Genomic DNA, 13,858 nt, shown 5'->3' on the forward strand with positions numbered 1-13,858 from the left:
CCGGGTTGAAAACTGTGTTGTCCCAGTTGTGTATTGGACATGATGTGGGCTTCACGACCGCTGTCTGGAACCTCATGCTGTGTATTTACGGCCTGGTACCACCGCTAGGTACCACACAGCCTATTATGCCTCGCTGCCTGCCTCATTGACTGCCTGCTGCCACACAATCATCCTCCTCCTCCTGCTGCTTCTGCTGAATTTACCTCCTGCTGTCTGTGTGTTTCCACTGCCAGGGAGCACATACAATGGCGCTTCCAACATGCGTGCGCCACCAGCTATTTATTACGCTCAAAAATAGCTGCATTTCTTTAAAAAAATATATATAAAAGAGAAATAAGTGAAGAAGAAGAAGACGATATAGAAGAAGAAGAAGATATAGAAAAAGAAGAAGAAGAAGGAGAAGAAGAAGAAGATATAGAAAAAGAAGAAGACGAAATAGAAAAATAATAATAAGAAGAGGATATAGAAAAAGAAGATATAGAAAAAGAAGATATAGAAGAAGAAGATGAAGAAGATGAAGAAAAAGAAGATGAAGAAGATGAAGAAGATGAAGAAGATGAAGAAGATGAAGAAGAAGAAGAAGAAGAAGAAGAAGAAGAAGAAGAAGAAGAAGAAGACGATATAGAAGAAGAAGAAGAAGACGATATAGAAGAAGAAGAAGAAGAAGAAGAAGAAGACGATATAGAAGAAGAAGAAGAAGAAGAAGAAGAAGACGATATAGAAGAAGAAGAAGACGATATAGAAGAAGAAGATATAGAAGAAATAGAAGAAGAAGATATAGAAGAAATAGAAGAAGAAGATATAGAAGATATAGAAGAAGAAGAAGATATAGAAGAAGAAGAAGATATAGAAGAAGAAGAAGATATAGAAGAAGAAGAAGATATAGAAGAAGAAGAAGATATAGAAGAAGAAGAAGAAGATATAGAAGAAGAAGAAGAAGATATAGAAGAAGAAGATATAGAAGAAGAAGATATAGAAGAAGAAGATATAGAAGATGAAGAAGAAGAAGTATATACACTACTGAACAGAATTTTGGACACAACTTCTCTTCTCTTTCCACCTTTTTTTTTTTTTAAAGGAACATCCCCACATAATCACTTGCTGTTGTTACTTGGAAAAAAAGATGTTTCTTGCATCATTCACCCTCAAAACAAGTGTTGGAAGCTATTTAAGGCCAATTCGAATAGTCAGCTCGAATAATGAGCTCGAATACCGACTCGAATAGTGAGCTCGAAGTCCGAGGTCGAATCGAATAGTAAAAAATATTCGACTCGAATATTCGACCGAATTCGAATAATTTACTATTCGAATTCTACCAAACTCGAATAGTAAAAAGGGGTATCTGAGCACACGGCCGTTTTCGCGCGAATTTTCGCATTGCGCGCGCAAAAATTCGCGATCGCGCGCAATGCGAAAATTCGTGCGAAAACGGCCGTGCTAACAGTTAGCACCCTTTTGTGAATCAAGCCCAAAGTGTATTATACAGGCTGCTTCCTGCCCTGGTGGTCCCAGTGATTGAGGGACCACCAGGGCAGGCTGCAGCCCTCCATGTCTGCATCCAAACACACTGATCTGCCCCCCCCCTGCCCCCTGATCGCCCACAGGACCCCTCAGACCCCCCCCCCTCCCACCCCTCAGACCCATGTTTGCACCCAATCACCCCCCTAATCACCCATCAATCACTCCCTGTCACTATCTGTCAACGCTATTTTTTTAATTAGGTCCTAATCTGCCCCCTGGGTGCTCCTGATCACCCCCCCTACCCTCAGATCCACCCCAGACCCCCCACCCCCACCCCTGTGTACTGTATACATCTATTCTCCCCTGTCAATCACCTGTCAATAACCCATCAATCATCCCGTCACTACCTTTCACTGCCACCCATCCGATCAGACCCTAACTTCTTCTTGCGGGCATCTGATCACCCCCACACCATCAGATCGCCCGCAGACCCACCGTCATATCACCACCAAAGTGCATTGTTTACATCTGTTCTTCCCTCTAATCACCCCCAATTACCCATCAATCACTCCCTGTCAATATCTGTCAGCGCTATTTTATAGAGTAGGACCCTAACTGCCCTCTGGGGGCTCCTGATCACCCCCCCTACCCTTAGATCCACCCCAGACCCCCCCCCCCCCATGTGTACTGTACGCTATTTTTTTAATTAGGTCCTAATCTGCCCCCTGGGGGCTCCTGATCACCCCCCCCCTACCCTCAGATCCACCCCAGACCCCCCACCCCCACCCCTGTGTACTGTATACATCTATTCTCCCCTTTCAATCACCTGTCAATCACCCATCAATCATCCCGTCACCACCTTCCACTGCCACCCATCTGATTAGACCCTAACCTGCCTCTTGCGGGCATCTGATCACCCCCACACCATCAGATCGCCCGCAGACCCACCGTCAGATCACCACCAAAGTGCATTGTTTACATCTGTTCTTCCCTCTAATCACCCACTTATCACCCATCAATCACCCCCTGTCACCACCTGTCACTGCTACCCATCAGATCACACCCTAATCTGCCCCTTGCGGGCATCCAACCACCCACCCAACCACCCTCAGATAGCCCCCCAGACCCCCTCTGATCAGTGCATTGCTTGCATATATTCTCCCATGTAATCACCTACTGATCACCTATCAATCACCCCGTCACCCGCTGTCACCACCTGTCACTGCTACCCATCAGATCAGACCCTAATCTGTCCCTTGCGGGCAACCAATCACCCGCCCACACCCTCAGATAGCCCCCCAGACCCCCTCTGATCAACTCGCCAGTGCATTGCTTGCATATATTCTCCCCTCTAATCACACAATGAGACACCCATCAATCACCTCCTGTCACCCCCCCTAGCACTGCTATTCATCAGATCAGGCCCTAATCTGCCCCATTTTAGAAAGAAGACACCCCAAGGTATTCCGTTAGGTGTATGATGAGTTCATAGAAGATTTTCTTTTTTGTCACAAGTTAGTGTAAAATGACACTTTGTAAAAAAAAAAACAATAAAAATCAATTTCCACTAACTTGTGACAAAAAATAAAATCTTCTATGAACTCACCATACTCCTAATGGAATACCTTGGGTGTCTTCTTTCTTAAATGGGGTCACTTGTGGGGTTCCTATACTGCCCTAGCATTTTAGGGGCCTTAACCGTTAGTAGTCTAGAAACCAAATGCCTCAAAATGACCTGTGAATAGGACGTTGAGCCCCTTAGCGCACCTAAGCTGCAAAAACGTGTCACACATGTGGTATCGCCGTACTCGTGAGAAGTAGTATCATGTGTTTTGGGGTGTATTATTACACGTGCCCATGCTGGATGGGAGAAATCTCTCTGTAAATGGACAATTGTGTGTAAAAAAAAATAAAAAAAATCTCATTTACAGAGATATTTCTCCCACCCAGCATGGGTATGTGTAAAAATACACCCCAAAACACATTATACTACTTCTCCTGAGTATGGCAATACCACATGTGTGACCCCTTTTTGCAGCCTAGGTGCGCTAAGGGGCCCAACGTCCTATGAGCACCTTTAGGCTTTACAGGGGTGCTTACAATTTAGTACCCCCCAAAATGCCAGGACAGTAAACACACCCCACAAATGACCCCATTTTGGAAAGTAGACACCCCAAGGTATTCAGAGAGGGGCATGGTGAGTCCGTGGCAGATTTCATTTTTTTTTTGTCATAAGTTAGCAGAAATGGAAACTTTTTATTTTGTTTTATTTTTGTTTCAAAGTGTCATTTTCCACTAACTTGTGACAAAAAATAAAATCTTCTATGAACTCACCATGCCTCTTAGTGAATACTTTGGGATGTCTTCTTTCCAAAATGGGGTCATTTGGGGGGTATTTATATCTCATGAAACCTGAAAATGTATATAGAAATTTTACTTTATTTGAAAAATGTCAGCACAGAAAGTTAAAAAAATCATTTTTTTTGACAAAATTCATGTCTTTTTTGATGAATATAATAAAAACTAAAAATCACAGCAGCAATCAAATAGCACCAAAAGAAAGCTGTATTAGTGACAAGAAAAGGAGGGAAAATTCATTTAGGTGGTAGGTTGTATGACCGAGCAATAAACCGTGAAAGCTGCAGTGGTCTGAATGGAAAAAAAGGCTCTGGTCCTTAAGGGGTAGAAAGACTGTGGTCCTCAAGTGGTTAATGCTGGATCCACACCATACAATTTTTTGGCAGATTTACCTGCTAGATTGATTATTTCCAGCATGTCCCATCGGAGAATCGATAGATTTTTTGATCGATTTTCTGACCGATTTCCATTCGTTTCTACGGAAATCGGTCAGAAAACCGCAAAGATAAAATCGATCGATTCTCAGATCGGACATGCTGGAAATAATCGATCTGGCAGGTAAATCTGCCAAAAAATTATATGATGTGGATGCAGCATTAAAATACTTCCTGGTCAGTTATGCAATTAGATTACACTCCTGACTCATGTCCGTTGACTTCAGTGCATTTTCTGGATTTGTATTTGTATTCTCATCTGTATGAAAATGTGTTTTCTTATGTCCATATATTTTTACGTAAATGTTCATTAAAGCTTATGTCAACTGAAATAAAAAATATATACATATATACTTGCCTATGGAGAGAAAAGGCTCTGGGCCCTATAGAGCCCTGCCATTGATCCCCTTGTTCTAGGGATGTCACCCCCCTTAGAATCCCCCGCCGCAGGAAACTTTGGAAGTCTTCGGGAACCTGAGTGCTCCTGAAGACGGGCCGCTTCGTACTGCACATGGAGCACAGCACTGGAACGAGGGGACCGTGAGAGCAGCGGGAAGGCTCTATAGGACCCAGTGCCTTCTCTCCCCATAGGTAAGTATCTGGCTTTTTGGCTTAACATTCACTTTGAGGCTCCCTGCACACAGCAAAATCGATTTGCGATTCCGATTTGCAATTCCGATTTTCCGTGAATGCTATCAACAGAAAAATGCAGAAAAAATGCAGCATGCAGTAACGATTAAAAATTGGAATCGCATGTAAAAAACGATTAAAAATCAGAATCGCATGCAGTGTGCAGGGAGCCTAAAGGATAAATGAGAGAAAAATTAAAAATGGTGATCTACTAACCTGGGACTTCCACCAGCCCCTTGAAGTCTCTGTGTCTTTCGCCACAGCTCCGCCAGCAGACTCTCTTCTGCGGTCCCTTCCTTAGCAGCCACCGACCCGGCCAGTGACTTCTGCGCCGGGAGCATTCAGCAAACGAGAATCGGGACAGTGGGAAAATAACAATTTTGCCACAACTTCAGTGTGAAATAGGACCCTAAGATACCTAGACTTGGGTCTCTGTACAAGTAAAAAAGGGGGCGTGTTCTCAACTGATGGATAGAGGAAAACCCTCAAGCTTTGCACACCAGTAGTAAACATGATTCCCCACATGCTGCATGAGGCATTTTTTTCTACACCACACTGACAGGGTAAGAGGATTTTTTTTTCTCTCATTTGCTTATCTTTCTCTTTTCATAACACACTCTCTTTTCCTTTGTTTTGTGCAAAAAAGCTTTTCTTCTCACAGTTCCGTTTTAATGCAAACGTGAGACTTTTGGAAAAATGTTGTCAATTAGAAAATGTTTACATTCACTCAACGATACTTTAATTGTGCAGTTATGCAAAAAGCTAAGCTATCCGCACACCTGTAATCATGTTCGGCGTGCTGGTCTCAGGATCAACAAAAGAACCATACAATACAAAGGGAAAGAAATCCTAGAAAAAGTAGACTGCACCACCATGAGTAATTGAATGAATAATGTATTTAATTACTCATGGTGGTGCAGTATACTCTTTCCAGGATTTCTTTCCCCTGGTATTGTATCACTCATCGATACTTATATTATGCATTGATTATCCTTTTGTAAGAAGTCGGTAAACTGAAATTAAGTGGTAATCTCTACCTGAAGACTGCCCACTTGTCTGTCCGCTCCCCTTCACCACACACATACACCCACATAGATTTAGTAGATCTTCATTTTAACCTACCTTGCCTGCTCCTCTTTGGATTGCCACATTGAATATGCTTGTTATTATTGGTTTACCTTCAAGCTTCCATTGGCACGTTAAGAGAATCTCACCTGGACAAAGGGCGAAAGGGCTCTCTTCTCTCACTCCTCTCATAGATTTCAGCCCTCGAGGCGGGGCGCATTGACTCTACTGGCCTAGACATGTTGGCAGGATGATGGTGATAGTGGTCCACCCATTGGTTGTGCCATGCTTGATCACCTCCTTGCATGTGAGGCTGTTGGTAATATCCATAGTTGTTGGTCCTGAGATGAGGCACCGGAGGTGGGGGGTACATTCCTCGCCAAGGGGCCGTTCCTGCAGCTGGTCTGCCTTGATTAAACCAAGGAGGAGCCCCATGATCCATTTTGGTGAAGAAATATCACCTACTGATTAAACCTTTATGAAATAAAAAGACATAACAGTTACATGTATATACAGCCATACAATCATCCCATGACTTAAAGCAACAAAAAAAATCCCTTTAATTGGGCTATAAATTTGGTGTTTCGACACTTTCGGCAAACTTGTATCCTAACTTCTGCTCTTCTGACATTTAAGTGTTAATCCCAGAAAAAAAAAAAAAAAAAACATGCTTAATTTTTCCCCACACAGTGTCATGGGGCTGTGGGAAGTGACATCCAATTTCCAGAAAAAGGACCATGTCCAATGGTTGTCACCTACAACCCACACCTGGAAATCTTAAAGCCTCTTTCACACCAAGACGTTGCGTTTTAGGGGACGTTAAGGTCGCATAACGTGGCCCTAACGCAATGCCTGGTGGTGTTGGAGGAGGATGCTACCTAGAGCTGCTTTATGCAGCTCTTGGTGTGCCTTTTTTTGTGCTATGCGATGCGGAGACCCCGTGATCCGCATCACGTGGTCCCGCCAGCCAATCGCTGCACAGAGCGACCGCTCCAGGAAGTAAACACTGCACGTCACATAGTGCAGTGAATATTAATTAGCCATGTGGCTGGCCGAGGAGGAGGAGGGGAGACCTCCTCCTCCAACATTACTGAGCATGTGCAAACAGTCTAACGCGGCTTAGCTGCGTATAACGTACTGCATGCAGTACTTTCATTTGACATGCAGCGTTACAATGTAACGCAATGTGGGCACTGTGAACAGCCCATTGATTTTTCATTACTGTGCGGTGGGCTGCGTTACAGGCTGCTCTAACGTGCGCCTGTAACGTCCCACTGTGAAAGCAGCCTAAAGAGGTGTTTTTTTACAAAAGATAATAGGACACAGAAGCATGTGAAGCATGTGCTCTGCACAATGACATGCCTCGGTGTCCTTACTGTGCGCTGCTAGTCCCCCCCTCCCTGTGCTCTGCTGTCCCCCCTGAAAATAGTGCTCGGCTAGCGACAATCTGCTTGTCACTAGCCTGCTATTTACCTTGCATTTGTCAATCTGTGTCTCCTTCGCCTGCTCCCCGCAATGGGAGGAGAGTGAGAGTCCTATTATCTTTTGTAAAAACCACCTCGGGTTCTCCCTAAGGAGGATTGCCAAGGAATTTTATCCCATTTTACACAAAGATTATAGACCAAGAAAGATATTCCCTAAACCTCCCCTCTTGTCATATCGTCAACCACCCAATCTAAAACAGATGATTGTCAGAAGTTCTTTGAATAGGCCACAACAGAACGGAACATCACCATGCCGACAAAAAAGGTGTTGGACCTGCAGACACATTTGCTCCACTGATAGGTTAACGATACCAGGTTCACAACAGGAGTACAGAGTACAAGGTACATTTTCCTGTGGTTCCACCAATCTGGTATATCTGATCATGTGTGCTAAATTCCCCAAAGGTATGTACGTGGGAGAAACTAGACAAACTCAGTGCAAATGTATGAACGGACACAGGCACACTATTAATGATACCAAATCTGTACTCCGAGCTGCTACACACTTTCGTTCCAATGGACACAGCATAAATGATCTTTGTGTCACTGCCCTGAAGGGTGGCTTCAAATCGTCAAAAGATAGATTAATAGCAGAAACAAAATTTATATATTGGTTCAAAGCTGTGGACAAAGGCTTGAATAAGGACACAAACTTTTTATATTGGTATGAGGCTGATGATATTTAATGCCAAAACTCTTTCTGCACACTCCCCCGCCTCCTCTGTCCTAGCACCTGCGCTCCACTGAAAAGCAAGTGTCAGATGCTAATCACTTAGCGTCTGATGCTGGCTTTTCAGTGGAGCGCATGACGCTAGGACGGAGGAGGCGGGGGAGTGTGTGTACTTCTCCCCGTCACTATGCGCCAGGCAGAAGCGAAGATAATCCAGGTTAAAAGGTCAGCCAAGTCGCCAGGACACTGGGAGGAATAGGAGAAGACCGGCAACTGACGGCGGGGAACGACGGAAACGGTAAGTATCTAATTTTCTCTCCCTACCCAGTGCAGGTTTCATTTTACCAGAGCCTTTTGGCTTCTGGTATCCTTTAAAAATGAAAGATCAAAGATAATCTGCAGATAATCTTTGTAAAAAAGGTCACAAAAGATAACAAAATGTATTAATCTCTCAATTCTTCAGATCCATCCCCGTGGATCTTATCAGCAGATTATTGTTTATTAAACAAGGTATGTATGAAATCTGCAGATATTTCATGTATGAAAAAGAAGTAAATAGGCAATGAAAGCTTTTTCAGGTCTTTTGCAGGAACTGATCTTTTGCATGTGCACAGCATCCCTAGAAAGATCTCAAACCTACTTTTTATCTGATGGGTGTACTCAGCTGAATAGAATAGACTGTGTAGGTGTGCTCTCATTCTACATGGAAGGTGGTTACAATTGGACTCAGATCTTTAATTTTCCAAAGACTTTTATCTCTTGTGTGTACCTAGCATTAGATCTTTCATTTTCCAAAGACGTTTATCTCATTTGTGTACTTAGCATTCTGTCGTATTAAGTGAAAATGTTGAGTATTTTTGTGTTTGGTTGGTTATACTCTGAGCATGTTCAGATATGAATTCATATTTGTGACACTTTAAAATAAAACTGGGAGCCATGACTATTTGTGCAATGTAATTGGCTGCACTAAGCATAGGGTCGGCAATAATGACTGGCTGGTGAGGCTTATCCAAAATAAAGGCATTATGATTGGGTAATAATGTAATTATGCATGAATCAGAATCTGGGTGGAGTTAGGGGCTTGTTAAGCGTTTGGGTGGAAATACACTAGACAGTGCGTGAAAGTTAGTGTTTTGCTGCAAATGCATTTTGTGTGCGTTTTCGTCTTGCGTTTTTGTTCCGCACATGCTTTTTTATTGCGTTTTGCATGCGTTATAATGCGTGTGCGGTTCGCATATATAAAACGCATTTTGCATTCATGCGTTTTTGATATGCATTTTATGCTAATCACTAGGAAGTCAACAGGAAGTGGAAATACATCAAACTTTATTTTTTAAATGCCTAAGAAAAAACGCACTAAAACGCAATACCTCTGCGTCACCATTCACATTCATTACGTGCATTTTAGATGCGTTTTGCAAAATATGCAGCAAGTCCTGCGTTTTAAAAAACGCACATTGCAGAACGCAAGCATAAACATTTTCCATGTGGCCCATTGACTTGACTATGTGCATTTTCAACAACGACAACTTTTCTGCTAGTGTGTTTCTACCCTGAATTTTTTTTTTTTTTTTTTTTTGTAATAATTTATATGTGAAGAGTGCAATCATGACACTGTCTGTATTATAAGGTAAATATTTACATATATATAGCACTTTGCCATTAGGTGAGACAGCCAAAGTTTTTTTGGACAGTGATAGTGGTGGGAATAGCCATAAGGTCAAAACTAATGTTGCAGTATTTGTGCTTTGTCAGATTTCTATGGGCCTTTTCACATGGGCAGTTAAACTGTGTGCTCAGCAAGAAGTTGCCAGGTAGCAGTTACCAAGCAGCAGTGAGCAGTTACCAGGCAGCAGCAAGTAGTTGTGAGAGTTTGAGAGGCATTTCACTGCCTATCAACAGTCCGTGGAAAAAAGGCCTATAATTGTGGAGTCTGCAGTGATTTGCTGCCCTATCTCTTGTACATCTTTGGTGTGCAGCATTGAGGGCTGGTGCACACCAAAACCCGCTAGCAGATCCGCAAAATGCTAGCAGATTTTTAAACGCTTTTTTTTATTTTTCTATGGCGTTTTGCTAGCGTTTTGCGGATTGCTGCTGCGGTTTTCAGTATAGTAGATTTCATATATTGTTACAGTAAAGCTGTTACTGAACAGCTTCTGTAACAAAAACGCCTGCAAAACCGCTCTGAAGTGCCGTTTTTCAGAGCGGTTTGCGTTTTTCCTATACTTAACATTGAGGCAGAAACGCACCCGCAATCCAAAAAATGCCTCACCCAGGCATTTTTCGTTTCTGCAAAACGCCCCCCGCTCTGGTGTGCACCACCCCATTGAGATACATTGACCAAGCAGATCCGCAGCCGCAAGCGGATCTGAAAACGCCCAAAAAGCCGCTCGGTGTGCACCAGCCCGTAGAGTGAGACTCCTGACAATCCTCATCAAGTTTTCTTTTACATTTTTTTAGAGCTTATATTATTATGTTAGTGGTTTTATTGCTGCCGGTGTCACTACTAAGTGGAGGAATGGTGCATCCTTGCAGTAGCTGGCTTTGTGATGTAATGCATCAATCGGTTTGTGTCATATGAAGTGTATTTCATTCAACTCCAGTCAAGCCTCTTTTACACCACACGCGATTCTGGTTTTGATGTAATTTTTCATGCAATTAAAACAAGGTCCTACATGCTACATTTTTCCTTATTGTGTTGGTAGCATCCAGTCAAAATCACAAACTGGAATCGCAAATCGGAATTGCGATTTGCAGCGTAAAAGAAGCCCCAAACTTGTTTTTTTCTGGCTCATCTATGCACTTCCCCATCAAACCAGAGAGAGGGCTAAATACAGTGAGAGGAGTGCCTGGGACAGACCTTTATCTGACTGCAATGAATGGAATGATCTTCTTGACAGGACTTCACTTCCGTCTCTCGTCAGCGTGATCTTTCATTTGACATCAGTGAAGTGTGTCATGCTGAGTATTCAGAGACCAAGACATTATGTGCTGCCTTCAGGCTCTGTGTCAGTTGCAAGGAGGCATGTTAATCATAGGCACTCCTCTTGCTGGATTTTACTCACACCCTTGTTTTAAATTAAGGCCAAGGTCACACTTAGCAGAGTCGCATGAGTTTTCCAATATGTTCTATGGGGAAGACTAAGGTTACGTACAGACATACAATAACGATCGTTCGTTCTGAACGACGAACGATGTTAAAGGAGGTATCGGCCGATGATCATTTGAAGAAAGGCTACTTTGAACATCGTTCGTGTACGAACGATCTTGGAACGAGCGTTGCGTGCGCAACATGATGTATAAACTGATTTCAAACACAAGTGTCAAAAAGAACTGTTTGAGCATGTGCAAAGCTTTGAGAACGAACGATCAACGACCGATCGTTGTACAGACATTACTTTTTGAACGATGGTCGTTGGAAAAGATCTGGCAGAATGGATCGTTCTTTACCAACGACATATCTCGTTGGTCGGTCGTTTTAATGATCGTTTGTGCACTTTTTACAAACGATCGTCGGGCAATGCCGTCGGTAACGATCGTTTCAAACGACTATAGTCGCATGTCTGTACGCACCCTTATTCTGCTAAGTGTGACCCTGGCCTAAAGGATGCCAGATGCAAAAGCATCTAGTAAAAACTGAAGCTGTACTGGGTAGGGGGGAATAATAAAATGCTCACGGCGTTTCATGTGCCCCTCCGTCCCCTGCAGCTCTTCTCTGGTTTGTCCTGTTGTCCTGGGCGACTTTGGCAACTTCAAACCCGGACATACTGTGCCGTGCATGCGTAGCATGTCCGTTCTTCTCCGCTGTGGGCGCCCCGAGTGATGTCACAGGACAAGAGCACATTTGCTCCTCCCACGTCTCTAATCAGTGCTCACACCGGGATGCAGGAGTGAGTGCATTCCTGTACTGTGACATCACTACGCGGCCACAGGGGAGCAGAACGGACATACTCTGTGCATGTGCAGCACTGTATATCCGGGTTTGCAGTTGCCGAAGTTGCCCAGGACAATGAGACGGACCAGAGAAGAGTGGCGAGGGACGGAGGGAAATGGGAGGCGCGGTGAGTATTTGATTATGCCTCCCTACCCAGTACAGCTTCAGATTTTACCAGATGCTTTTGCATGTGGTATCCATTAACCCTGCTGGCGGTCAATTAAAACCGCCAGGGGGCAGCGCAGCACTTTTTTTTAATTTTATTTTTTTAATGTAGCGCTAGGCTAGCTACATGACAGCTGCTGAGCTGCAGGATCCCCCTACCCCCTCCGATCACCTCCGGCGATCAGGCAATCCCGTTCTAAACGGGATTTCCATTAGGGCTTCCCCCGTCGTGATGTCAAAGGGAGTCCCGATGCACTCCTCAGCGCTGCCGGGCACTGATTGGCTAGGCTGCGCATGGGGTCTGGGGGGGGGGGGGGCGTCATTGCGCGGCGGGTAGCGGCGATTCTGCGTGGAGCGGCGGCGAACGGGCACTGCATGCAGCTAGCAAAGTGCCAGCTGCATGTAATAAAAAAAAAATTGTGCAAATCGGCCCAGCGGGGCCTGAAAAATCCTCCTGCGCGGCTTAGCCCGAGCTCGGGCTTACCGCCAGGAAGGTTAAAGAGTGTCCGAGACAAATAAAAAAAAATAATAAAAAAGAAGTTTTAATACATACCTGGGACTTCATCCAGTCCCCTGATCAGTCCCTCACCATCCTCCTCCGCTGCCTGGATCCTCCGCTAGGTGGCCCGGTAATTCGGCCAGTTGGCGCAGGCGCTGTCAGCCCCCACACGCTTCCCTGTCACGCTCCCGCTGGGAGCATTCTGCGCCTGCGCAGCATTTTTTTTTTATGTGATGCTGGGGTTGCGGGAATCAGGGGGAGCATCACCTACAGGTTGCTGCTCCTCTGGCCCCTGGCCCATTTGGAATCCTTCATCTTCTCAAGCCAACAGCAGCTTCTGCCATGTATCACGGAGTGCGTCTGACCCTCCCCCCTCCCTCCCCCCCCAGGAATTACAAATGCCGGCAGAAGCTGCAGTCGGCTTGAGAAGATGTATGATCCCAAATGAACCGCGGGCCAGAAGAGCAGCACTCCGCAGGTAAGTAATGATGCTCTTCGAACACCCCCAGAGGTTATACACACCATTATGAACCTACCTCGTTTTAAAAAAAAAAAAAAGTAAAAAAAAACAAAAACACAGCTCAGTACCCTTTAACGTTTGGCCATTTTTACCACCTCCATGTAGTATGAGGGCCAACAGATTTTGAATACTTTGGATATTATGGGCTCTATTCACAATCATTTTCCGAAAACTTTTTGCGGGCAATTTACTTTTTTCCACATGCTACTTTTTTCCACATGTTTATCGCAAGTTTAATGCATGTTGCCTGTTACCGCAGTTTTTTTCCGCAATATACCTGCATGCAGAAACATTTTAGTGATTGTGGAAAAAATTTGGACATTACCACTGCCGGTAATTTATCGGTAAAAAATCCTTTACCGCATGCCTGATTGTGAATAGAGCCCATTGTGTAGTTAAGCTCTCATACTATACGGGAGTGGTAAAATTGGTCAATAAAAATTAAATGTGTGTAAGAACCCTGCATCTGTTGAAAACAGGGTATATGCTGATATATTTTTAAAGCCTGGTACACAATTTCAATTTTGATTGGCCAATGCTACCACCTCCATTTAGTATAAGGGTCAACAGATTCAAAATGCTATGAACAAATTGTGTAATTTTTCTATTTTCCTAGTACAATGTATGGCACCAATATT

The 13,858-nt window shown here is 43.9% G+C and overlaps 1 protein-coding gene across 5 annotated transcripts in view; it reads right to left on the bottom strand.

Moving 5' to 3' along the window:
• SEC16B (SEC16 homolog B, endoplasmic reticulum export factor) overlaps positions 1-13,858 on the bottom strand; it is a 391,505-nt gene that overhangs the window by 332,019 nt on the left and 45,628 nt on the right. For all 5 annotated transcript variants that reach the window (XM_068239647.1, XM_068239646.1, XM_068239648.1 and 2 more), the window contains exon 3: positions 6,098-6,422. In XM_068239647.1, the coding sequence (XP_068095748.1) occupies positions 6,098-6,390 (293 nt within the window). In that variant the 5' untranslated portion in view covers positions 6,391-6,422. The remainder of the gene's footprint in view (positions 1-6,097; positions 6,423-13,858) is intronic.

This window comes from Hyperolius riggenbachi, chromosome 6, assembly GCF_040937935.1.
Source record: "Hyperolius riggenbachi isolate aHypRig1 chromosome 6, aHypRig1.pri, whole genome shotgun sequence".
In the NCBI taxonomy this organism is placed as follows: Eukaryota; Metazoa; Chordata; class Amphibia; order Anura; family Hyperoliidae; genus Hyperolius; species Hyperolius riggenbachi.